The sequence below is a fragment of the Schistocerca gregaria genome, chromosome 7 (assembly GCF_023897955.1).
Source record: "Schistocerca gregaria isolate iqSchGreg1 chromosome 7, iqSchGreg1.2, whole genome shotgun sequence".
Taxonomy (NCBI): domain Eukaryota; kingdom Metazoa; phylum Arthropoda; class Insecta; order Orthoptera; family Acrididae; genus Schistocerca; species Schistocerca gregaria.
Genome location: NC_064926.1, coordinates 468,782,516 through 468,808,776, shown reverse-complemented (window position 1 = coordinate 468,808,776; position 26,261 = coordinate 468,782,516). Strand labels below are relative to the sequence as shown.

The following is a 26,261-nucleotide window of genomic DNA, read 5'->3' as shown; positions in this document are numbered from 1 at the left end:
TTTAGCGTGATACATTAGTAAATGCAGTGTAGGTGGTGCACAAAACACTGATCATTTGGAAAAGATTGATTGCTGCTTACCATAAAGAAAACACTTCAAGGTGCAGACAGGCATGATTTAAAAAACACTCACATACAGGTTTCGGTCAAAGCCTTCATCGGTAAAATGAAGCGCGTATGTGCACGCGCACACACACACACAGAAAAGAAAGTACACCTCATGCACACTTGATTGCCAACTCCAGCATCTCAGGCCAACAGTGTGTGTGTGTGTGTGTGTGTGTGTGTGTGTGTGTGTGAACATGACATGCCTTATTTACGGTAAGTAGCAATCTATTTTTTCCTACATTGTTAATATTCTTGCCTGGAGTTTCCATTGTTTGATCATCATTTGGAATATGTACGGAACATGTAAGAAGTGTGCAGAGCTTGCAGTTCAGTATTGCTTCTCAGCAACAAGCACTTCCTCATCTTTGACAGCGTTAAACAAACCTCTTCTACCGCAAGCTCTTTACTTTCAATATTATGAGAAGTGATAGTATGGATCAAAATAAGAAGGAAATATCCAGTAAACATGGGCTCCAGAGTACATACCTTCAGGGCTATGAGCACCTGTTAATCTTCACTACTGTGAAAGACATCTCTTCTATTGAAGAAGTGCTCACAGCTCTTAAGGTGCGCATTTTAGAGCCCATAGTTACTAGACAATTTTTTCTTGTTATGGTCTATACTACCTCCTCCAAAAACGTGGAAAGCAAAGAGCTTGCTGTTGGAAGAAATTTGTTTCATGGTATTGAGAATGAAGATGTACTCAAAGCTCTGAAGATGTTAATTTCAGAACCCATGTATACTAGATTTTTTGCTTCAAATGACTGTTCCTGTCATATCTAAATACCAACCATTCCCCCTGGGATGCCTCATATATATATTCTATTATAGTTTCAACTCGTGTACAAATAACATTATACGATTGCGCAACTACACTATATGTAGACAGTTTCTCCAGCAAATGTAAACAATATTTATGGGAGTAGGCAACATTCAAAGATTTGTTTATTTGATTACTGTAGCTGTCTGTAAGTATTTTTGATTCATTTATAAAATGTATATTTGTGTAAATAAAAGACAGATAATATAAACACTTTTATTATTTCATTACACTTAAAATATCTGTAACTGACATGAAAACAATATTATAAGTGATAAATACAATATTCACAGCAAAGAAATGTCACTGTTTTTAGCAAAGCTTTTTAATAATGATATAAGAATATGAAGCAGTCAAGGACACAGTTCAGCTTGTTTTGTTGACACTCTTAAATGAGGCATTTCAACACAGAGAATAGCTAGTGCTTCATTATCAATGTTCATACAGTAATCAAGTTTAAGCTCTCTGAGGTTCGTCAAATGTTGAGGAAAAATGTGCAAGGGAAGACTTGCAACATTAATTGCATCAAGAATCAGTTCTCTAAGTTCAGTCAGAACTATAAGACGTGTTAAGCTTTTCTCTGTTAGTTTGCAGAAACCAAGATTGAGGTACTTCAATTTACTACACTTTAAAACAAAGTCCACAGAGACATCTGTAAGTTCTGTGCAATAATACAAATCTAAATCTTCCAAGTTCTTGCATTTGTGTAGATTCCTCATTGCATCATCACTAATACGTGTTGAATATCTTAGAGCCAATCTCAAGAGATTTGGGCAGTTACTACAAATAGTGTTAACCAGAGCATCATTTATTTCTGCATAATTGTTTAGTTCAAGTTCTTGTAACTGAGACAATGCCTTTTCTTCAAAAATACTTGACATCACATCTGTTCTTACACCACGAGGAATTTTTATGCTCAGGGCCTTCAAGTTTTTCAGTGTTTTTATGATACCAAAATTGTGTGACTCAATGTAGCAATATTTGCTGTCTTCTAACTGCAGTTTTTCCAGCCTGTCCTTACAAATGTCGAGGAGAGGAATCACACATCTGCCATCTTGAGTGAGTGGACTAATGCTTAAAGTCAGTAGTTTGTTCTTCTTTTTCTCTAAGAAATATTCTAGTTCAGTAAAATTGCACACAACATAACGCATGTGTAAATGCTGTAATGCTGGGCAGCCCTCTGCTAAATACTTCAGTGCAATGGGTTTGTCTGATCTACCTATAAGGTAAATGTCACTCAGGTACTCCCATTGGCCCACAAGCTCTGCCAATTCTTCTCTTACTAGTGCAGATCCTGGGATAGTAATTTCCTCCAGTTTCGGACATTCTGAAACAAGATTCTTGAATGCTTCATAAGGTAACTCAAGCTGAGGCACGCAGAAGTCTAATTTACGCAAATCTTTGCAGAATTCTGCTAATCTGTTAAGAACTTCTCCTGATGATCTAAACCAGATACAAAAACACTGCAATTTTGGAACTTTTTTTAACAGTGACACAACATACTGAATGGATGCACTTCCCTCTACACTTAAACAGCTGTTCTTCCACAGTACATCATTTGAACACACTTCAGACCAACGACTGCAAACAAATTGAACATTAAGTGCTATATCTTCAACAGAAAGATAAAAAAAGATCTGCAACAAAATTTCATTTGGAAGATCGTTTATGCTAAGTGGAGGATCATCCATCAGATTCAATGACCTGAAAAATAAAAATTATCTAATTTTAAAGAGCACTGGCATACACAGCAAAAACTTGGACTGCCAATAGATAATTAAATTTTGGGCTTTTTTACAATAATTTTGAAGGGATGCAAGAACAAAAAGTACACAAATGCAGTTTAAGCAAAAATTACAACAATTAATTAAATAACTATGCATGGATTAAGCATGGGAGATTTAATCTAAACATAGTGAAACACACTAAAAACACAAAATCACTATGTGAACTATAGGCCATATATTACAGCAGTCAGAGCATGGTACTTACAGTTTTCAAGACAGTTTAAAACCATAAGCCCATGCAGACACACTTTGAATGTAACAAACTAGATGGCATTCAATATTAACATATGCTTATGTACAATGAATATTGCCTGGTTGTCTACAAACAGCAGACAACTAGCCTGATTGAGTAATTTGAAACTTCCTTACCACCTTCATTGAGACTGGAGGAAAACACCAGGATGTTTAACCTCAAGTAGGCCACAGAGTCTGCTCAATCTGGTATTTAAAATAAACTGTTAAAATATGGTAGCCCAATGCTAGGCACTCTGTATCATTACATTATTTTTTAAAACCTGTGTGTCCCTTTGAGTAGAAAATTTCACTTTGTCAGAGAATATTTGGAAGTTCAGCATTTCAGCATACATTTTGCTGACTTTTACATTGGTCTCTGCATTACCAATGAGAATCTGGGCATTAATTTATATGCCACTGACAACATTAGACACTGCTAATATTTCTAAGGATTTTAATCGAGGATCTGCTACATTATTTCTTACAGTAAAGCATGGTCCTTATGGTAGCCAAGTATGTTTCTACTAACTTCAGTCTATTTGCACTTTTACAATTTGCCTTCAACTTTTACAGCTTTGTACTTTTGCTGGTGTAATAGTGTAACAGTGATTACAACATCTCTTGTTATTCTTCTTAGTAGCCTACTGATTTTTGTAGAGCTCAATAAACTATTTGCCTGAACTCGAGTTACAATTCACCAACAGATTTATGACAAGCAGATATTTCTATCTCCAGTTTCAGACATAACCTGTGCAAACTATGGGGAATTTTACTGAATCTGTAGGCTACTATGTTTATTTTTGTTGCCATGTCTTTTTTGATTACCACTGATGCTATGACTGAATCACAATTGCACATCACTATACTGTGAATCTACATTGGCAAGCTGAAACTTATGACAACTGTCCATCGCTAAATTCAAAGTTCCCTGGTGGCACTGTAGGGATGTGATATGGTAAGGAAAAGTATATCAGTGATGAATAGAGAATCATAGTCATGATTAAGACTGCAGGTAGGGATATCCACTGATGTAAAAGACTGACAAAGGGCACATTGTTATGGTCTGGCATCTGGGACAGATTACCTCAAAAGGAGAAACTGGTAGTATTTTGTGTGTAGTTGTCATGAGCCTCCACAGAAAAATATCGAAGAACAGTAAAACTATGTGTAGGTCACAAGTAGTTGGACATCCACATCTAATCACTAACCTGAAGATCAAATGCTTGCTCCCATCTGTAAAGTAGGATTGATGGCAATATGTGGAAGATCTATTGACAGAGTACAGTGCTGGTGCAGGTACAAGCGTTTTGCAGCATACCATTCAGTGCACATTGCTGAACATGGGACTCTGCAGCACATGACTCCCACTTGTTCTCATGCTGACCCAAAGATACCATCAGTTACAATTCCAGTGAGCATAGAATGATCAATATTTGACCACCGATCAATGAAAATTGATCACCTGATTGGATGTATCATGTTTCTTGTTATAACAAGTCGGTGGTCTTGCCCAGATATGCCATCAGCCAGGTGAATGGTTACTTGGAACAGGAACTGCACTATGAATGCAGGTCAGTGGGGGCAGTATTATGTTATGGGGGATGTTCACCTGGTTTTCCATGGTACCTACGATAGTAATTGAAGACTGTCACAGTTGTACTGAGGGACACACACATTCCTTCATGCCCAATGTCTTCCCTGAAGGAGAAGCACGGCAGTGTACCTCAATATCTTGGCTATCAAATCCACCAGATCTGAACTCAATGGAACCCATCAGGGTGCTATCAGGTGCCACCTCTGCAGCCACTAATCACTGGCCTGTAATTTACAGGAATTGTGTGACGTTTGCACACTTTTGCTGCCAGCCATGTATCTCCAGAAATTACCAAGAACTTATTGAATAAGTGCCATGCAGAATAGCACTTGTATTGTGTTCCAAAAGTGAACCAACACTCTTGTCAAGCAAGTGGCCATCATGTTTTGGCTCATTAGTGTATAGGAGGAGGTATATTGTCCCCAATGAAGCCTATCTGGGTATGACAGTAAATGAACTCTGTCATATTTAGCTTTAAAGCTAAGGAAAAATGAAATACTGGCATAGAGATTATCATCAATATGTCACACCCTCAGAGTCCTCTTAACAGTGTGAAACCATCAGTGTCTTGTCGTTACATATTGTTCCCGTGTATATCTAATGTTCGGCTATAGAATCAATTTTTGGGCATCAAATACACAAAATATTGGTATCATTTCCAAACTACAGGAAAGGGTGATTAAAAAAAAAAAAAGGCTCACTATACAAAAGACTCATTGTATAGATATGTTTATAGACTCTGGTTAGGTGATTCTATTTGTGACATGTCAAATGCTGGAACACAGTAACAATTTCATAGTGACAAGAAACATTAATAATTATTTCATTAACATCTTTATCAAGGTCACTAACTACTTTTGAAGAAAAATTTAAAAGAGCATCTACTTGGGAATGAAATGGTGTGATAAACATCCCAATTAGGTTAAACAAATAACTAAAACTGAAATATTAAAAATACCTATTTTTGGTTGCAATAAGGCCCGCAGCCACCAAAAATTATCTCAACAATTAGTCTGCCAAACTGATTGGCATTAGATGGATTAAAATACACCTTTATTTTCAAATACATAGTCCAGTACTTTCTTACAATTCTTTGTTACATCATTACTATTCAAGATGCACTTTCTATCCTGTTTTTAGTTCTACTCTTGTCCAATTTGATGCATATTTTAACTCCAATCCAGGTATGCCCATTCTGATGGGTTACTCTATACCAGGGCTTCCCAACGTGTGGTCTGCGGACCCCTAAGGAGTCCGCTGGCTCTTCCAAGGGGACTGCGGCCACCCTTCACTAAATCGTGTAGAATAATGAGTAAAATTATTGAATAAAAATGTGGAAATCAAATTCATCACTTTTTTTTTTTCATGTGAAAAAATGTGTACTTTTACTTCAGGTCGTATTCCCTAGCAGCCTTTGCGGTTCCTAAGTGAGAACGCAAACACATTTTAGTGCCGGATAATGCGGCTTCACTGATCAACTGTTTCGCAACAATACGGGGGGTCGTTTGTGCGCCGGCTCATGGCGGTAGATGCGCTGAAACCTTTTAGCATGCGTGGAGCGAGCTTTGTCGACCAATCACAGCACTCGCTGGCACGTATGCGGCCCCAGGCATCATTAAATGTTAAACTTTCTTTGTCAGTGCACTACCTATTTCATAAGTTGATTTTTGACCTTCAAGTTGTTTTCATTCATCTCTAAACCAAAGACTATTGATACTTCATGGGGGGGGGGGGGGGAGTGTCATTGGAAACAAACTAGGGGTCCGCCATGGATTTTTGACTGAGGAAGGGGTCCACCAACTGAAAAGGTTGGGAAACCCTGCTCTACACAATCACTACAGAAAGTTTTACAGCCAAAACTGTACAGTGATGAAAGCAAAATAATAGGATATTTTGATCTGTCCAAATTCACTCAGTGTGGAAAAGTTTTCAGTCATTAAAAAATGCATTTAAGCATATCTGAAATAATAGACATTACATAGTAAAAAAATATTTAGATAAAGAATCAAGCCCAGTGAAAATGAAACATGCAGTAATAATAAAATTCTATAATATACTTTCACAGTAGAATGCGCCTTATTAGTTTACCCTACACACAAGAACAGTGCCGTATAATACCAACCTCTTTCCATGTTACCTAACCCAACTCATCATTCATTATAGAGGGACAATTATTTTTATTTTCAGAAAGACAAATGGAAAAACCATGAAGACTGTAACAAAATATATCCTTTTTTATTTGTCAAACTTTTCCTCATTGCTGAGTTCACTGGTTCAGAGCTGACAGAAGTCTATATTAGTTGAAAGACTTCGTGCCATTACTACTTGTAGCTATGCTTATTTCTTTCAAACTGTGTTATGAAGCAATTCCAAGCCACCTTGCAGATGTTACAAGTGCTTGGTGCAAGTTTGTTTTAATATGGAATGAACCAAAGTAAATAATTAATAATGTTACTGAACGCTATTTTTAATCTGTTTAGCAATAACTTGTTATTGTTTTGGTCATCAATTACAAGATTGGTTTCATGCTGATGTCCATACCACTCTAGGTTGTGCAAATTTTTCAATATCTGCACAACTACTGCACCCTACATCCATCTGAAATTGCTTACTACATTCAACTCTTGGTCTCCCTCAACAGCATTACCTCTTCCCCCGAACCCCCCCCCCCCCCCCCCAAAAAAAAAAAAAAATGGAAAATTCCCTATTTCTTCAGCTGCAGATGTGTCCAATCAACCTCCCTACAGTCCAGCTATGCCAAAAGCTCTTTTCTTCCCAATTTGATTTAATGCCTCTTTGTTGTTTCTGTTACTGTCCATGTTTCACCTCCTTAAAAAGTTATACTTCAAACAAATACTTTCAGGCAATACCTCATAATAAATTTATATTCAGTATCAACATATTTCAGAAAAGCTTTTCTTGCTATAGCCGATCTTCATTTTATATCCTCTTTCCTTCTGCCATTGTTAATGATTTGATTTGATTTTATATTATATTCCATAGGTCCTACTACATTGGGATCACAAGAATGCAGAACAAGCCAGTTTTTACGTTTACAGTACAATTTGTTGTTTTGTTGCCCGAATATCAAAAACTGGCAACTACTTTCAGAATCTCATTTTGTAGTGTAGTTTCTTTGGCCCCATTTGACTTAATTCAACTACACTCAGCATTGTTTCACTTTTATTAATGCTCACCTTACAACCTCCCTTCAAGATACTATCCACTGCATTCCAATGTCCTTCCAAGTCATTTGCCATTTATAATAACTTCAATGTTACCAGACAAACATTTATTTTTTTGCTTCTTCTCCCTCAATTTCTACATTGTTCTGAAGTTATATTTACTTCTAGTGCCATGTACAGATTTAATAATATGAAGGAACAGGTTACAACTCCCTTCTCGATTACTGCTTCCTTTTCATGTCCACCAACTCTTAGAACTGCAATCTGGTTTCCATACAAATTTAAGACAATCTTTTGGTACCAGTATATCATCTCTGATAGCATCAGAAATGCAAAGAGTGTAGTCCAGTCAACTTTGTCAGATGTGTTTCCTGAATACAACAATGCTATAAAAGTGGGTTTGCCTTTCTTCAACATGTCTTAAGACAAGTCATAAGGTAAATATTGCCTGCCGTGCTCCTACATTTCTCTGGAACCCAAACTTATTTTTCCCCAAATTAGTTTCTCTCAGTCATCCCATCCTTCTGCAGATACTTCATGTTAGCATTTGCAGCCATGGCTTATTAAACTAATGAATACATTCATCTGTGCCTACCTTCCTGGAACTGGGATTGTTACATTCTTCTTGAATTCTGAAGGTATTTCGTCTGTCTTATATTTAGTTCACACACACACACACACACACACACACACACACACACACACACACACACACAAATAAATGCTTTGCAGCTACATTGTGTTGGCTGAATGCACAATGCTAGGATTGCCATTTGGGAGGTAGACTGAGGTGAGGTGCTGTTTTGTGTTGGGTAGAGGGAGAAATGAGGTGAAAAGCAGGAGACGCGGTTGGGGGAATGGAGGCTGATGGTTCGGAGTGAGGCAGCAGTGTGGGGAAAAGGAATGCGGGAGGGAGAGGCAATAAGTGTACAACATAGGAGTGTAATTTGTGGACACCAGAGCCTCTTTGTGTGTGTGTGTGTGTGTGTGTGTGTGTGTGGTTCTCAATGACAATGATGTGGAGGAGTGGGATAGGAGAGGATGATAGGACAGAGGAATGGAAGACTGTGTCGGTGCAGTGGTTTAGCAGAGGTTGAGTCCAAGAGGATTACAGGAATGAAGAATGTGTTGCAAGGATAATACTGATCCAAGTGGCACAGGCTATGAAGCACCCACTGCATTCTTGCATGTTGTGCTCACCACCATGTGGTCAACTCTGCTCTACACTGCAGTTTGATGGTAGCTATTCGTTCTGGTGGACATCTGATTGGTGGACATATCCTCACAAAATGTTGTGCAGAAATTTCAGCAGAGCTGATGTACGATATGGCTACTTTCACATGTGGTCCATGCTCTTGTGTGATAAGATTAGAGTAGGATGTATCAGGTGGGTGTATAGGTCAGGTTTTGCATTTACATCTTCCACAGGGATATGATCCCTATGGCAAGGAGTCAGGACTGGGAGTGACATTGGGATGGACCAGGATGTCGTGTAGGATGGATGGGCATCAGAGTACCACTCTATGACAGGTGGTGAGGTTGTGACAGTAGAACAAACGTCCCTCATTTCCACGTACAATGATAGACAACTGAAGCTCTGGGAAAGGACGTGGTTTGGTTGCTCCAGTCCAGGATGATATTGGGTGAGGTGAGCTGGGGGAGGGCAGGCCACTTTACAGCTGTTTCTTGGGTATGTTGGAAGGATTAGGGGTGTCTGAAGATACAGCATGGGAAATCTGTGGACTTGGGGGGATAGTGCTTGTCTGTGAAGGCATTTACAAGAATATACTCATACTGGGCAAGGGAATTCTTGTCACTATAGGTATGCTATCCATGGGTGGCCAGGCTACACGAGAGTGATCTTATGGTGTGGAAGAGATGACAGGTATGAAAATGCAGGCACCGTTGATAATTAGTGAGTCTGATATGAAGAGAGGTATGGATGGAGCCATCAGACAGTGTGGAGGTGAACATGCAAGATGGTGGCACATTGAGCTGAGGAGGACCATGTCACCTTCCAGGAACTTCTTACCACCAACTTCCTTTCCCGGAATACGAACTTCTCAGCAGAAGCAAGAACAGCCATCCATAACCTCAAGACAGACCCTGATTTAATTCTCCGCCATGCAGACAAAGGCTCCATAACTGTTGTCATGAATCACAGTGACTACCAGACAGAAGGCATCCACCTACAAGCTCTGCCATTGCAACCCCATACAAGGTGTCCAACATACACTGCAGTCCTACTCAAATCCTTAAGCCTGTCCCAAACACTTACTCTTTAATCTATCTCCCACCTCATTCCAACAATCCCACTCACTCACTCCTTCTACATACTTCCCAAAATCAATACATATATATACATGTTCTGCAAACAACCATATGCTGCATGGGTGAGGCTACTTTATACCACTATTAGTCATTTACTTTCCAATTCCACTTGCAAATAGAGTGAGAAAAAAAATTACTGTCCATATGGCTTCATACAAGCCCTAACTTCTCTTATCTTAACAGTGCATATGTGAAATGTACATTGGTGACAGCAGAATCATTCTTCAGTCAACTCCAAATGCTGGGTCTCTAAATTTTCTTAAGAGTTTTACATGAAAAGATCACCATCTTTCCTCCAGGGGTTCTCACTTAAGTTCATGAAGCATCTCGTGTGTTCATCAAAATTAGAGGTAACAAACTTAGCAGCCCGTATCTAAATTGCTTTGCTGTCTTCCTTTAATCCGACCTGGTGGTAATATCAGACATTCGATTAGTACTCAAAAATGAGCCACACTAGTGTTCTATATGCAATCTCCTTTATAGATAAACCACATTTTCCTAAAATTTTCCCACTACGTAAAAGTTGACCTCACCTTCCTTACTGCCATCCTTGCAAGCTCATCCCATTTCATATCGCTTTGCAACATTACATCTTGATACTTAATCGAGGGGACTGTGTCAACCAGCAAACTGCTATCACTATATTTGAACATTACAAGACTGTTTTTTGTACTCATCTGCATTGACTTATGTTTTTCTACATTTAGAACAAGCTGTCATTCATCACACCAACTAGAAATTTTGTCTAAATCATCTTGTATCCTCCTACAATCACACAGTGAAGACACCTTTCCGTACACTACAGCATCACCAGGAAACAGTCAAAAACTGCTGCTGAGCCTGTCCCTTAAGTCCAACAATACTGGACACCACATTGTAGCTCTTTACAGTACTCCCACTGAAACTCTTGATATGTACAAACATCCAACAACACCTGCAGTGTGACAGCTGTCACCCCTTCCACACCAAAAAATTACTCCTATATAGACTGGCCACCTGTGTTCTCTTGCCCAGAATGCCAATGGTCTCTGAAAAGCCTTCAAAGACAGGCAGTGTCCCCCAAGCCTAGTCCACAAAGAGACTTCCCATCTCCGCCATGGCTTCGATTATTATCTATCATCATACCTGGAAATCAGTGACATCATCCTACCTACTGTTCTTTCCACACCTCCTAAGTTGTACCTGTAGAAAACCCAGACCTGCCCAATTCATTCAGCAAGCGCATCCTACTCCTATCACAGGCTATCAGTAACAGGGCCACCTGTGAAAGCAGCTATGTCATACCACCTACACTGCAATTTCTCCACAACATTATGTGGGCATGACCATCAGCCGCCTGTCCACCAGCATGACTGGCCACTGCCAAACTGTGGTCCAGAGCTGAGTCTACCACTTGTTGGGTTTCGTTTTGCTTTAGGGCGCAAAAAACAACTGGGGTCATATGCGTCAAATTCAATACTATAGAACAAGAAGAGGAGTTAAAAAATGACTATATGTCAGTCGCAATTGACATAAGGGAAGACACCTAAAACAGGCATTTGAGAAAAGGGCTAAAAAAGACACTATACAGAAATGGAAGTCCAAAACTAAAAATTAAATGGCCTTCACCATATTGCTTTGGCAGATAAAAAGTAAAATGCGGTCAACAGCCCGTGTGTCATTTGCTAAAACAGCCGATAACTCAGACAGCAAACCCAAATGGGAATATAAACAGTTAAAAAATGGGCATTCCGTCATGAAGTGGAAGAGAGATCAAACTTGGCCACAATGTATACGAAGTGGTGTGGTAGCGCCAATTGTCAAATGACGATGGCTAAAAAGGCAGTGCCCAATATGCAGCCTGGTTTAAATGACTTCCTCCCAGTTCAATGGCTGCTTCACATTCCATCCCACCTGGAACCCTTCCATCTACACGAACTTTTCTGAACTAAGGAGACGAGAGAGACCCTTGCGAAACATCCTTCATTACAGTAATCCTCCTGCCCTCAAATCTCCACTAACCCACTAACCCACTACACCCACACCCTCTACCCAACAGTTTCCTCTTTCTCTGTCCCATCACCCACTCCCAAGCCACTCCATTAAATTGTCACTGTGCTCAGTATGAACTCACTGGCTCCAGTGGCCACATGTTGCACTGCTATGATGTGTACTTGTTGCTTCTTCCTCCCACATTCCTATCCCACACACCTGCTGCCTTCCTCTGAGCTGTCAGCCAGCCACTGTGCCTCCTGCTTCCCACTTCTTTCCTCCTTCCTCCAAACCCACACAACAAAACTTGAGATCAGAAATGAGTTCTGTATATTCACTTTAAACGCACCAGTGGGTCTTACAGTGTCATCTCCAGACTCTGCCATCTCCACTACTCGCCATTTAACTTAAACTTCGTCACTTGAATCTGTTGTCAGGTACAAGTGGAACACACCATTGTAGAAAGGAATGTGGGTACACGAGTTCACAAGTATAACTCAGCACTCGTGGCATTACTGTTACATATGAAACTGTTGGGCATGACAATTATTATACACCAATACACTGATCATTTAGCAGTGAATATTGTTCTGTTTCTACATACATTTGTATGTGTGTGTGTGTGCGCGCACACACACACACACACACACACACACACACACACACACACACACACACACACACACACACACGTTTATATGTATATTATTTATATTTTTATATGTATAAAACTTTTTTCGAAAATTGCTGTAAATTTATATTTTAATATTTAATCTCTATTCCGAGAATGCCTAACACACAAACTTTCAACACATTACTAATTCTACGATGACTGTACCAGAAGCAAAGTGTACATTCTAAATAGTGATTAACTAATGAAATAAATTTACAGTAGTCTACAAAAAAGTTACAGAAATGAATGATAAACTACATTGCTCACTATTAGCCCATAAACACAGGTTCCCCTGATTTTATATATAGCGTCTTTTTTGGTTCCAGGGACATAACAGTAACATCACTCTGTGCCCAGTTTTCCTTCACACGGAGCACATACTTTTTTTCCATGTTAAAGGAGAAAAACAATAACAAACCCATGTTTTTTACATTGATTTAAATTTGTATGTTTATCATGCAAAGTGTGGACTATCCACTCTTCTCTAACGAAACACATTTGCAACTGTATACAATGCATCACTTAACTTTCGTCTTACACCCTCCCGGTCTCACAAAACACAGCTTCGTTAGAGGTCATCTGACCCAAACAACCAGTCATTTCACCATGTCATTGCTAATTTACAGCAACATGATCATGCACTCAACCTCTGTACTAAGTCGCAACTAGTCTCAGTCTAGCCGGCTTCAGTAAGAGAGAAGCATTCAACAAGTGGGAAGTGACTGCAGTGCCATTATTCTCAGGCTCTTCACACACCCAGAACTGAAGTGGGGAAAAAAGGAATGTGATTTAGCATTGACCTAACAGCAGCACCTTGATTTGTAGTGTATCTGACCCTCAACATTTAGAGTTGTACTCATTCAGTTTTAGATCTCTAGGCACAACCCCTCACCCCAGTCTACTTGCCGAACTGCAGCCCCAGATTGGGTGTTCAGCTGCCACTATGTAACTGTAACAGGAGTTTTCATGTAAAAATAAGAAAAGTTTTCATTCTTTTTTATGCACCTGTTGATGACTCAATGCTTCTAACCTTCAACTTCTAAATTACTTACATTCTGCCACAATCTTCCTAACTGTAAGTGTTTTGTAAGTGCCTATTTTTCCAGTTTGTCTGTTTCATTTGCTAATCTTTTTTTTTCATCTGTCGAATTTTTATTTGGTCTGTTACCCAAGGATTTCTGTTGGGCCTTGTCTTTTTGCCTAGTTTTTCCTTAGCTACCTTCAAATGTGTTACATAACACAATGTAGGGCAGCTCTGCTGCCCATCCGCCCACCTCCACCTCTTGTCTTCATAAACCAAACTTGCATCCTGCCATGCTACACAGACAGACATTTTAATCCAATATCAGTTTGAAGAAAGCCACAACAAGTAATGGATATTAATTAATGGCAAGCATATCCACAGCCATTTGTTATGGAACCTAAAAACTATTTTACTGTTTTGAAACTTCCTGGCAGATTATAACTGTTGCTGGACCAGAAATCGAACCTGGGATCTTTGCCTTCCATGCAAAAGTTCTCTTCTATCTGGGTTATCCAAGCATGACTTGCAATCCAACCTCACAACTTTGCTTCAGCTAGTACCCATCTCCTAACTTCAAATTTCACAGAAGTTCTCCTGCATTTGATGTGAGACTAGCACTGACAAAGAAAGAATATTGAGGAGACATGCATTTGTGCCTGGAGAGCTAGGTTGATAGAGCACTTGCCCATGAAAGGCAAAGCACCCAGGTTCAAGCCTGGTGTGTCACATGGCTTTAACCTGCCTGGAAGTTTCAGATCATCTCAAACTCAACTGCATAATCAAAATTCATTCTGAACATTTTACTGATACCTCCTATTCCCCCTGCAACTGAAAATACCAAATGGCTTCCCTTAGCATTGTATCCTAAAAGCATAATTATATGGACAATTCCTGTACAAACTACATCTATCAGTTAATTGTACTGTAGATACCCATTACTAAAAAGGATAGAATTAGTATGTTTAGTGGTCAATAAATATAGTTGTTCATTAGTTTTGGGTTTTATTTTGTACAGGTTTGTTTCCTCCACCTCCTTCTATGAAAATCACTTTAGTTTTCACAGCTGTCTCCAGAAACTGTTTTCCTTGAACTGAGCAACTAAACCCATCAGAGAAGCAGCATGTAATGAGAGGAATGGGGTGCCATAAATACTTTGCACAGCTCAGGTACCTTATTCAGGGGAGTTAATCTAACACTACTGTTAGTAGCATAACAGCAGCTTTCAGTCAAAGGAACGCCAGCTATTCAGAAATAGCACTAATTCACTATATGCTTGAAAACAGCAGACCACTGTCATTGCATTCTAAGCTATTTTTGGAAATTTCTAACTTCCATGGTATTAATGCAATACTGACAAGATCTGGCTAGAAAACAAGCAAAACAATGAGTAACAATAAGGCCCCTCCCTCACTCACCCTCTCCTCCCATCTTTCTAAATCTTGTTCACATAACTGTCCAATCCAGAATGTGTTGAGTGGTTATTTTTAATTATCTTTTAATAAATAGATGAAAAAAAAACAGAAGCATAAAAAATAAGTATAAAATATGTATGTATTGGATTAAGATGCACAACTTAACCTAAACAGTAACTATCAACATCTCAATTTCAGCTCAGCTGAATTCTAAAAATTGAATCTTTGGTTTAAAGTCAACCACAATACAAATTCTTAACTGGATAAAGGGGTGGAAGGAGTGAGCAAACTCTTTCATTGGAATTATAGGAGATGAATACTTTAAACAAGACTAGATCGCAAAAACTTGTACAGAACACAAATGCTTGTCACATCAGTCAGTATTGCAAGAAGTTTGATATCTGGAACCCTAATAACCTTTCAGGAAGGGTGTAAAATATACAACATATCAGTACACCTACACGTATACATACATTGGTCTATTAAAAGATGGGAGGTGAATGACTGCTAAGTATGTTGTTAAACCATTGACTAATTGGTAAATTTTTCAATCAGCATAGACCAGTTTCACAGAAAGGAAAACCTGGATGCAAGTTACTGTTTAAAAGTGATAGTAATGTAGAGAATCTCAATCGCTGTCCTCTCTCAACATATTATGACACTCATGATGCTGCAACATTACCAACAGCAAATATCAGCCTATATATAGCTAACTGATGCCAGCTGTATACCTCATTTCTTTCAGCATCACACTAAAGCTGGTTATGGATACTGTATGTTATTTCTTCTTTCCGTATTACATTTATGAATGTTACTGCTATTTTTGAAATGTTATTGATTGTAGACAAACTTCATAAGGGACTAAATTTATCGTGTGAATGTTGTCATTACGCCTAACTATTTGAAGAGTCACACATCATAAAAATTCCCACAACAGCTTTCAAAACTATTAGTTCCTTCACAAGGGAGGAGAGAGGAATTGGTTAGGTAAGGTTAAAACGTATGAGCAGATCACCAAAACCTCAAGAAGAGAGAGACCCACCTGTTGTACGAATGAGGAGAGTAAGCTGAAGTTGGAGGTGTAAGAGAGAGGAAGTGAACAAAAACAGTACATTGGTATAGATTGTGGCAGCTTCAGTCAGTGAGAGTAGCATGCAAAGATGGATTTGAGGAAGACAAATGAATAGTGCAATTACAGACTAGAAAAAAAGCTCTAGTAATAACAATAATGAGAATGAGAGGAGGGAGGATAAGGAAGATAATAAGTGAAAGCAATAAAAGAAATGAGACAAAATAAATAAAAATTTAGTAACAAAAAGATGAAAAAGGGGCAGGGGTAATATATTAACAAAAGTTAAGTCCAAGAAGGGGTTGGGATGCAAGAATGCATTGGAGGGCTAGTTCCCCTATCTGGATTTCAGGGACACTAGTATTGGGTGGAAGAATCACACCATGTGGTGTAGAAGGCACCCCAAGTCCTTTGTGTTATGCTGGAAGGCACTTCCAGCAACTTGGTGCTGGGTGTCCGCGAAGCGTACAGTTCCTCTATGCCCATTCATGTGCTCAGCCAGTTTAGTGGTGCTTGTTTGTATAAAAATACTGTGCAGTAGCTACAGGCTAGCTGACAAACAACATGCACGGTTTGGCAAGTTGTTCTACCTTTCATATTACCAGATTTACCAGCAGTGAGGCTGGAGTAGATGGTAGTGGGTGGCTGCGTGGAGCAAATTTACAGCGGGGCTTTGGATAGGAATAATGGCTTCGGAATGCCATAAAACTTGACTAGGACATTAGAGAAATCAGGAGGCCAACAGATGGTCACAGCTGGATAGTGGATGATGCGAGGAGGATACCAACGAGACAGTATCATATTTCAAGCTTCGACTTAATAAAGTCGTAGCATTGGATAGGCAATGTGTTGAGGAATTCAGGGCCTGAGTGATACTGCAAGGAGAATGGGGCAGGATTTAGTGTTTCTTGGGAGCGAGTGCTAAATACTGCCCCAGACATTTTCTGTTGTCAGTTGTTGTTGTCCACTATTGCAATCACCCCATGGTGCAATTTTTATTTTTTTCAGCATTGTAATACTGACACCATTCAGTTACACATCCTCGAATAATGGCCAGTTGCACCCAAATTTTGAAAAGAAAACATATTACTTCATATCTCTATATTCCATTCGGATCTCCGGACAGGGGCTGCTCAAGAGGACGTCGTTATCAGGAGAAAGACAACTGGTGTTCTACGGATCAGAGTGTGGAATGTCAGATCCCTTAATCGGGCAGGTAGGTTCGAAAATTTAAAAAGGGAAATTGATAGGTTAAAGTTAGATATACTGGGAATTAGTGAAGTTTGGTGGCAGGAGGAATAAGACTTTTAGTCAGGCGAACACAGGGTTATAAAAACAAAATCAAATAGGGGTAATGCACGAGTAGGTTTAGTAATGAATAAAAAAATAGAAGTGTGGGTAAGCCGCCACAAACAGCATAGCTAACACATTATTGTGGCCAATATAGACACAAAGACCACGCATACTATAGTAGTGCAAGTTTATATGCCAACTAGCTCTGCAGATGATGAAGAAATCAATGAAAAGTATGATGAGATAAAAGAAATTATTCAGATCGTGAAGGGATACGAAAATTTAATAGTCATGCGTGACTGGAATTCGAGATCAGGACAAGGAAGAGAAGGAAATGTAGTAGGTGAATATGGATTGGGGGTAAGAAATGAAAGAGGAAGCTGCCTGGTAGAATTTTGCGCAGAGCATAACTTAATCATAGCTCACACTTGGTTCAAGAATCATGAAAGAAGGTTGTATACATGGAAGAATCGTGGAGATGCTGACAGGTTTCAGATAGATTATATAATGGTAAGACAGAGATTTAGGAACCAGGTTTTAAATTGTAAGACATTTCCAGGGCAGATGTGGAATCTGACCACAATCTATTTGTTATCATCTGTAGATTAAAACTGCTGAAACTGCAAAAAGGTGGGAATTTAAGGAGGTGGGGCCTGGATAAACTGACAGAACCAGAGGTTGTACAGAGGTTCAAGGAGAGCATAAGGGAACAATTGACAGGAATGGGGAAAAGAAATAAAGTAGAAGAAGAATGAGTAGCTTTGAGGGATGAAGTAGTGAAGGCAACAGAGGATCAAGTAGGTAAAAAGATGAAGGCTAGCAGAAATCCTTGGGTAACAGAAGAAATATTGAATTTAATTCAGGAAAGGAGAAAATATAAAAATTCAGTAAATGAAGCAGATAAAAAGGAATACAAATGTCTCAAAAATGAGATCGACAGGAAGTGCAAAATGGCTAAGTAGGGATGGCTAGAGGATAAATGTAAGGATGTAGAGGCTTATCTCACTAGGGGTAAAATAGATACTGCCTACAGGAAAATTAAAGAGACCTTTGAAGAAAAGAGAGCTACTTGCATGAATATCAAGAGCTCAGATGGAAACCCAGTTCTAAGCAAAGAATGGAAAGCAGAAACGTGGAAGGAGTATATAGAGTGTCTATACAAGGACGTTGTACTTGAGGACAATATTATGGAAATGGAAGAGGATGTAGAGGAAGATGAAATGGGAGATATGATACTGTGTGAAGAGTTTGACAGAGCACTGAAAGACCTAAGTCCAAACAAGGCCCCAGGAGTAGACAACATTCCATTAGAACTACTGGCAGCCTTGGGAGAGCCAGTCTCAACAAAACTCTACCATGTGGTGAGCAAGATGTATGAGACAGGCAAAATACTGTCAGACTTCAAGAAGAATATACTAATTCCAATCCCAAAGAAAGCAGGTGTTGACAGATGTGAAAATTACTGAACTATCAGTTTAATAAGCCATGGCTGCAAAATACTAACGCGAATTCTTTACAGATTAATGGAAAAACTGTTAGAAGTTGACCTCGGGGAAGATTAGTTTGGATTTCGGAGAAATACTGGAACACGTGAGGCAATAGTGACCTTACGACTTTTCTTAGAAGAAAGATTCAGAAAAGGCAAACCTATGTTTCTAGCATTTTTAGATTAGAGAAAGCTTTTGACAATGTTGACTAGAATACTCTCTTTCAAATTCTAAAGGTGGCACGGATAAAATACAGGGAGCGAAAGGCTATTTACAATTTGTACGAAAACCACATGGCAGTTATAAGAGTCGAGGGGCATGAAAGGGAAGCAGTGGTTGCGAAGGGAGTGAGACAAGGTTGTAGCCTCTCCCTGACGTTATTCAAGCTGTATATTGAGCAAGCAGTAAAGGAAACAAAATAAAAATTCTAAGTAGGTATTAAAATCCATGGAAAAGAAATAAAAACTTTGTGTTCGCCAATGACAGTGTAATTCTGGCAGAGACAGCAAAGGACTTGCAAGAGCAGTTGAACGGAATGAACAGTGTCTTGAAAGTAGGATATAAGATGAACATCAACAAATGCAGAACGAGGATAATGGAATGTAGTCAAATTAAGTCAGATGATGCTGAGGGAATTAGATTAGAAAATGAGAGACTTAAAGTAGTAAAGGAGTTTTGCTATTTGGGGAGCCAAATAACTGATGATGGGTGAAGTTGATATGATATAAAACGTAGACTGGCAATGGCAAGGGAAGCATTTCTGACGAAGAGAAATTTGTTAACATAGAGTATAGATTTAAACGTCAGGAAGTCGTTTCTGAAAGTATTTGTATGGAGTGTAGCCATGTATGGAAGTGAAACATGGACGATAAATATTTTGGACAAGAAGAGAATAGAAGCTTTCGAAATGTGGTGCTACAGAAGAATTCTGAAGATGAGAAGAGTGGATCATGTAACTAATGAAGAATAGAATTGGGGAGAAGAGGAGCTGGTGGCACAACTTGACAAGAAGAAGGGACTGGTTGGTAGGACATGTTCTGAGGCATCAAGGGATCACAAATTTAGCATTGGAGGGCATCGTGGAGGGTAAAAATCGTAGAAGGAGACCAAGAGATGAATATACTAAGCAGATTCAGAAGGATGTAGGTTGCAGTAAGAACTGGGAGATGAAGAAGCTTGCACAGAATAGGGTAGCATGGAGAGCTGCATCAAACCAGTCTCAGGACTGAAGACCACAACAACAACAACATTTAGCAAAAACGCAAAAATGAAATTTGACTTCAGTCAGTAGCAAGCAAGGGTGTGAGCTGTGCCTTCACTGAAGCTATGAACATGAAATTGGTGGGTTTCCCCACTGAGCACTACATAAAAGCCTGAAATATTTTAACACATGTGAGTAGGAATTGGACCTAAGATAACTGTATTTGGCAATTATCCTCCACTGACAAAGGGCTTACATTATTTCACAAAAATCAGACATGCAAAGAAAATCAATAAATTCCACTACTGATAAAATGCATTGCTTGTTCATGGGATGTCTGCTCCATCTGCCTACATAATCTTCAGAACAGGTTGGCAGCAATTCATATGTTCTTACATGACAGGCTCTTACCACAAATGTTGCAATATGTGGAGACTATACCATCTATTCCAGGAACAAAAGACTTGGCATTTTAAGTTCTGTCAACAGGTACTTCATCTATTTAATCATCATATATAAAAACTTATACAGAACCTTGCAGCTAGTGAGAAAACAAGACTGCATTAACCTGACCTGAAGACTGTCACAAATTAGGATCTTTGGTGAAAACTCTAATGTAATAAAGTAAGAAGTCCAGTCAGTTTCTGAACCCTACCGGATGCATCCTTAGTTGGCAGGTAGGGGAAGGCCCGGCAGTTATGCAGGGTAGATGGGAAATGCACAGACCAACACAGAAATCAAAATCCAAAGGAGGCTGTCGCCAGTTTGAGTGTCCTTTGCTCAGTGTCTGTTTCTGAGCTTAGGGGCAGCTGAGAAAAACCTCTAGGGCTAATAACCATGGTTGTAAACCCGTGGCTACAACAGTAAGAGCCATCCAAAAATAATATTACCAGTCATGGAAGAGTGTGATATTAAATGAATTTATGACATTCTTATTTTTTTTAAAATAAATGAATTGCTGGCTCTGACACTCTTCCTTGAACCTTCTCTATTCTTTCCATTAACACTTATGTCCCCAAGTGACAATACTCAAGATTTTTGTAAACAATTCTCCAAAAAATGATTTACATTTTCTAAACATTTGTACAATGGATCTTAGCTATCGACACAACTAGTGGTACTTGGTGATTCTACTTAGTTTCTGTGGACAGTAATATCTAATATCTGTTCGTCAAGACCATTTATAATTACTTATAGCAAAAATAAGAAAGAAAAGTTGTCAGCCATCATAAATTGCATTATACACTCCAAGGGGGAAAAAAAGTACCACGAAGGAATTATCCCAATGGAGAGAAATCTGATGGATGTGACGGACATGTACAAGCAAACAAATGATTAAAATTTCAGAAAAATTGGACGATTTACTCAAGAGAAATAACTTCACAAATTGTGCAAGTCACCAACACATTGGTCCACGTTTGGCCTTATGCAAGCAGTTACCTGGCTTGGTTTGCATTGATACAGTTGTTGGATGATGTCCTGAGGAATGTGGTGCCAAATTCTAACTTAAGGGTTAGATCTTCACAATCCTGAGCTGGTTGGAGAGCCATGCCTATAATGTTCCAAATATTCTCAACTGGGGACAGATCTGGCAACCTTGCTGGCCATGGCAGGGTCTAGGAAGCACAAAGACAAGCAGTAGAAACTCTCACCGTGTGTGGGTGGGCATTACCTTGCTGAAATGTAAGGTCATGCCATGTAGGCCAACAAAACAGGGCACAGAATACCTTTGACGTACTGCTATACTGTAAGCATGCAATGACAACCAAAGTGGTCATGATATGAAATGAAATGGCACATCAGATCCTCACTCCTGGTTGTCAGACCTTGTGGTGGGCAACAGTCAGGTTACTATTCCACCACTTGTCTGAAGACACATCTTCGCTGGTCATCAGGACTTAATCTGAAATGGGACTCATCACTAAAGACAATTCTACTCCACTCCATGAGAGTCCTATCCAAATGTGCCCGACGCCACTGTTGGCTTGTTGGTGTACAGAGGTCAATAGTAGTGAGCTCTGCTCCCTTTCTGTGAGCCACCTACAAATGGCCCTCATGATCATTGAAGCACAAGCTACCCATCAGATTGATGATGATGATGATTTCGGGACTCCGAGTACCTCTCTCACGATTGCTCAGATGTCATTTTCTGTCATCTCTCTGGGTCAACCATATCCTCCTTGAGTCTGCTTTGCCGGCTGGCGTGGCCAAGCGGTTCTAGGCACTACAGTCTGGAACCACGCGACCGTTACGGTCGCAGGTTCGAATCCTGCCTCGGGCATGGATGTGTGTGATGTCCTTAGGTTAGTTAGGTTTAAGTAGTTCTAAGTTCTAGGGGACTGATCACTCAGAAGTTCAGTCCCATAGTGCTCAGAGCCATTTGAACCATTTTTTTTTAGTCAAATTGTGCAAATGTTCATGCATTCCTGCCAACATCATTGAACAGTAGCATCACTCCTAATCAAATACCAGTAACTCATTTCTTTGTCCCCTACTACATGTTCTCTCTCCAATGTTGACATCTGCATATATTGTTCAGGTGACTGTCTGCGAGACCTAGTTACTCTGCATAGAACATAGAATGAAAATTGCAAAGACTGTATGCCATGGAATTGGCATGTATCCTCTTTACTATTCTTGCCAGCTGCATGCCGAAAGTGTATAATTTCACATTTTCCATCAATGCCTCTACGAATATCAGTTTGTAACAAAATCTGTGTGTAACTGCTTCATGGTGTGTCTTTTATTTATCTTAGTGTGTATTTGCTTTCGACAACCAATGACAATTTTTTTTTTTTTAACCTACCACTGACAATCAAATCTGTAAGTCGTTCTGCAGTTCACTACTATTACCCATAATTGTCACATCTCTAAACACAACAATCGTTGCCTGTGAGGTCTCAGAGAAATATCAGTTACTGCCCAATCACATTTCCTTCAGGTGCAGTAATGGAATGATCTGATCACAACATAAATATCATAAGCAATAAAGATAACATCTCAATGAATATCTTAGGTACTAAGTAAAAAACAGACATAAACAAGCCAGTCTTGTTTATGTGCCTATCAACAATTTAGTGCCTCAACTATTAGGGGAGTTGTTACCTCTTACTCCTTCAATTATTTCCTTTAAGTATAGGCCTAGTAGAGATTACTTTCACAGCTTATGTACTTGGTTCTACGGGCTTTGAAATCCTCAATCCCATCCTGAATTTTTCCATCACCATCCTCATTGGAAATCACATACATTACTAGATCTTCCCAATCACCTTGAGTTAAGCAACATTCACTGTAAGTGTATTGTCTTATTTTTGTCACAAAAGCTTTAGATAATTAACTTAATCTGTGTACTTTCATTACCTGAATTCATATGGAATAATTTTCTGGGGCAATGCCACACATATACACACAAAGTATTTATAGCTCAGAAACCTGCTGTGAGTAAGTCCATTCTTGAACTTCACGTAGAAAGCAGTTTAAAAAAGATGCACAGCACAATGAGGCAACATAATCACAGATTCTCAATGTTAGGCGAAAACTGTAAACATTCAGAAGTAAATAATGGTGAAAACCTGTAGCTAAGGAAACTGGCGTCTATCACAGCAAGATAAATACGTTGGTAGAACGACTGACTGTGCAGAGTGGAGACAATAGGTTTGCAAATTGTGGAAGGCTCAATACTGGATCAGAAGAGACAAAACATTTGTTACAAACTAATAACAATATGTTTCAGAGCTCACTAAGATTAATTTAGATTCAATTTTTACATTAAAATGGGTTAATTCAAATGATGTCCATCAGATTAACAAAAAAAGCCACACATTGAAGGGGATTCTGAAACTGGGACCAAGAAGCAACACGTCTGCACCCGTTTAAACAATAAGCTGCATGCTAAATCCATTAACTTATACTTCACATGAAACATTTTACTAATTAACACAATAAATGGGGCACCGAGTTTTTTAGAATGCAAGCTACACCACATTGTGCCATGTGCTATGTCTGGAAATGACGGGAGTTCATATAACCTCAATGAACACGAACACTACATTGCAAGTCAGATAATTCAACTAGCGAGATGACACTCTACGGTGTCAAAACAAAATGTAAATCGTATTTCCAGCGTTGAGATGGCTGTATGAGCATGTTCCGAAAGCCAATAAATTAAAAAAAAGTATGTTAAAACTATAGAAGATGGTATTTCAGCAATATTTTCACTGCATTAGATTTACAAACTAGTCTACTTTGTACTGCAATACGAAAAACTGAATACATTACATGTTACAAGCACCAATGTTTATAAATAAGCATATCTGTGCAAGAGATCTACTTTTCTAACGTGTACAGGCACTTCAAAAAATACTTTTTTGACAACACATTTCAAGGCGCGGCGCAGATATTCTCGTCTGCCCAAAGCGATCCCGGCACACTATGAACAGGAAGAGACGCACAAAACTCTATGTCATACAAAAAATAAGTCTGCTTATAAACACAAATAAATGTTCATTTCGTTACTGACTATGGTTTTTAAAAGATAAGTACGAAACTTAAGGCCCATACCTGCGTGAGATATCCACTGGAAAATTCACACTACTTTCAGTGTACCATAAAATCGTCCAATATCAATATATCCTTTACTAAACGTGCTTATGAACTGACAAGTTACATACACGCCCCCAGATTAGCGCACATCATCAAACTGCCCTGCATCATATGTACAAATTGTACCATATTGTGACTTCTTGGATCAATAAAATACAGCTGACATCCAGCAAGTAACATCTCATGCGCCGCAAAAGATATTGATAACGATAATTACAGACGGTACACAGATATATATATATATGGGCCTCACATATTCAATAGTATTGTCAAACTGTCAATATATTGACCATCTGAGGGCGCTTATTGATGTATTGTCAGTAGTATAAATAATGATAAACAGCATTGAGGGACCTCAAAATATTCTAATTATTGTCAACACATACTTAACCTGTGAGGTCAAATCTTGACGATTTGACAATTCTATTCATATGTTGAAAGAGGTTCAGAAACCAGCCTTGCGCCGTAGTGAGCACTGTTTATTATTATTATTATTCAATTCACCGTTGTGTGTATCAAACCTCAAATTCAATTTTAAGTAGTTTTTTAATACAAAAGAATTTTAATAGGCGTATGCAAGGAAAACATTGCATGTGCCACTTTAGTACTGTTAATGGAGGATACTGTATTACACTGCTTGCTTCATTAATTTTAAAATATAGTATACATCGTTGTGGTACATAGCAGATTTGAAAAACGCTCCCATTTCGTAAAATACGTTATATATCTGCAGGGACTAGTAACAGGTTTGCGAAATTATGTCTCTTTCACCAAATTATCATAAAGCATAAAAAAGTTTTACGTTAATTGTCTCCACAGGTCTGTACCAGGCACATATAATTACTTCACAGGTTTTCATTTTATTAATTGTACTTTCTAATATTACAGAACGAAACTAGAACATCAGAGTAACCTGTCTATCGCGCAATTTCTTGTCGAATGCGATTGCCTCTCTCATTGAGGTATTTTGCTTCTCTATTTTATCTCGTATCAACATTAATAACTTGTCGTACGATGCAGAACTCATCTTGAAATAATTTCTGATCTTTTGAGTCCATAATTCTGATTTCAGTCCGTAAATTAACATGTGACCAGTCGCCGGTTTTTTCAACCAATCTCGGACCCATTTCCTCATTCTCGCTGTTTTCTGTTGGTTGCAAGCGATAGCTAATATAACTGGTATAACTGCAGTACACGCTTTCTTTTGGGTATTCGACATCCTAATCTTGTAAAATTGCGTTATCAACTGACAATTTTTGTCACTGCTATTGACAATGTGATATACTCAAAGTTTGAGAAACTAATATTGTCAATAAATACCAGTATTGAACATGTACAGTCTCCTTGTGTCTGTGGAGCTCAATTAGCCTCTCTGGACCTGCAGTTAACTCGCTCTGATCGACGTTTGTGACAACATGGTTTGTACCACAGTCTATGTTAGACTGTGGTTTATACCTTGTAGGACAATAAA

The 26,261-nt window shown here is 38.9% G+C and overlaps 1 protein-coding gene across 3 annotated transcripts; it reads right to left on the bottom strand.

Moving 5' to 3' along the window:
- Window positions 1-1,020: 1,020 nt before the first annotated feature.
- Window positions 1,021-24,995, bottom strand: LOC126281728 (dynein regulatory complex subunit 6-like). 3 transcript variants are annotated; one of them, XM_049980909.1, is made up of 3 exons: window positions 24,749-24,995; window positions 24,467-24,617; window positions 1,125-2,631 (listed from the first exon to the last, which is right to left on the bottom strand). In XM_049980909.1, coding segments are annotated over exons 2-3 (1,353 nt in total). In that variant the 5' UTR covers window positions 24,469-24,617; window positions 24,749-24,995; the 3' UTR covers window positions 1,125-1,280. The 3 variants fall into 3 exon arrangements, with proteins under 3 accessions (XP_049836865.1, XP_049836866.1, XP_049836867.1); XM_049980908.1 differs by lacking the exons at window positions 24,467-24,617; window positions 24,749-24,995 and adding an exon at window positions 21,629-21,799 and having other exon boundaries at window positions 1,021-2,631; XM_049980910.1 differs by lacking the exon at window positions 24,467-24,617 and having other exon boundaries at window positions 1,126-2,631.
- Window positions 24,996-26,261: the final 1,266 nt, after the last annotated feature.

Excerpts from the sequence above, each read along its gene's own strand:
- LOC126281728 (XM_049980908.1), bottom strand. The coding sequence starts at position 21,738 with ATGGCTCTCCAACCAGCTCAGGATTGTGAAGATCTAACCCTTAAGTTA. Across the intron at positions 2,632-21,628 it reads ATCAATGCAAACCAAGCCAG|GTCATTGAATCTGATGGATG; the intron begins GTAACTGCTTGC and ends TTTATTTTTCAG.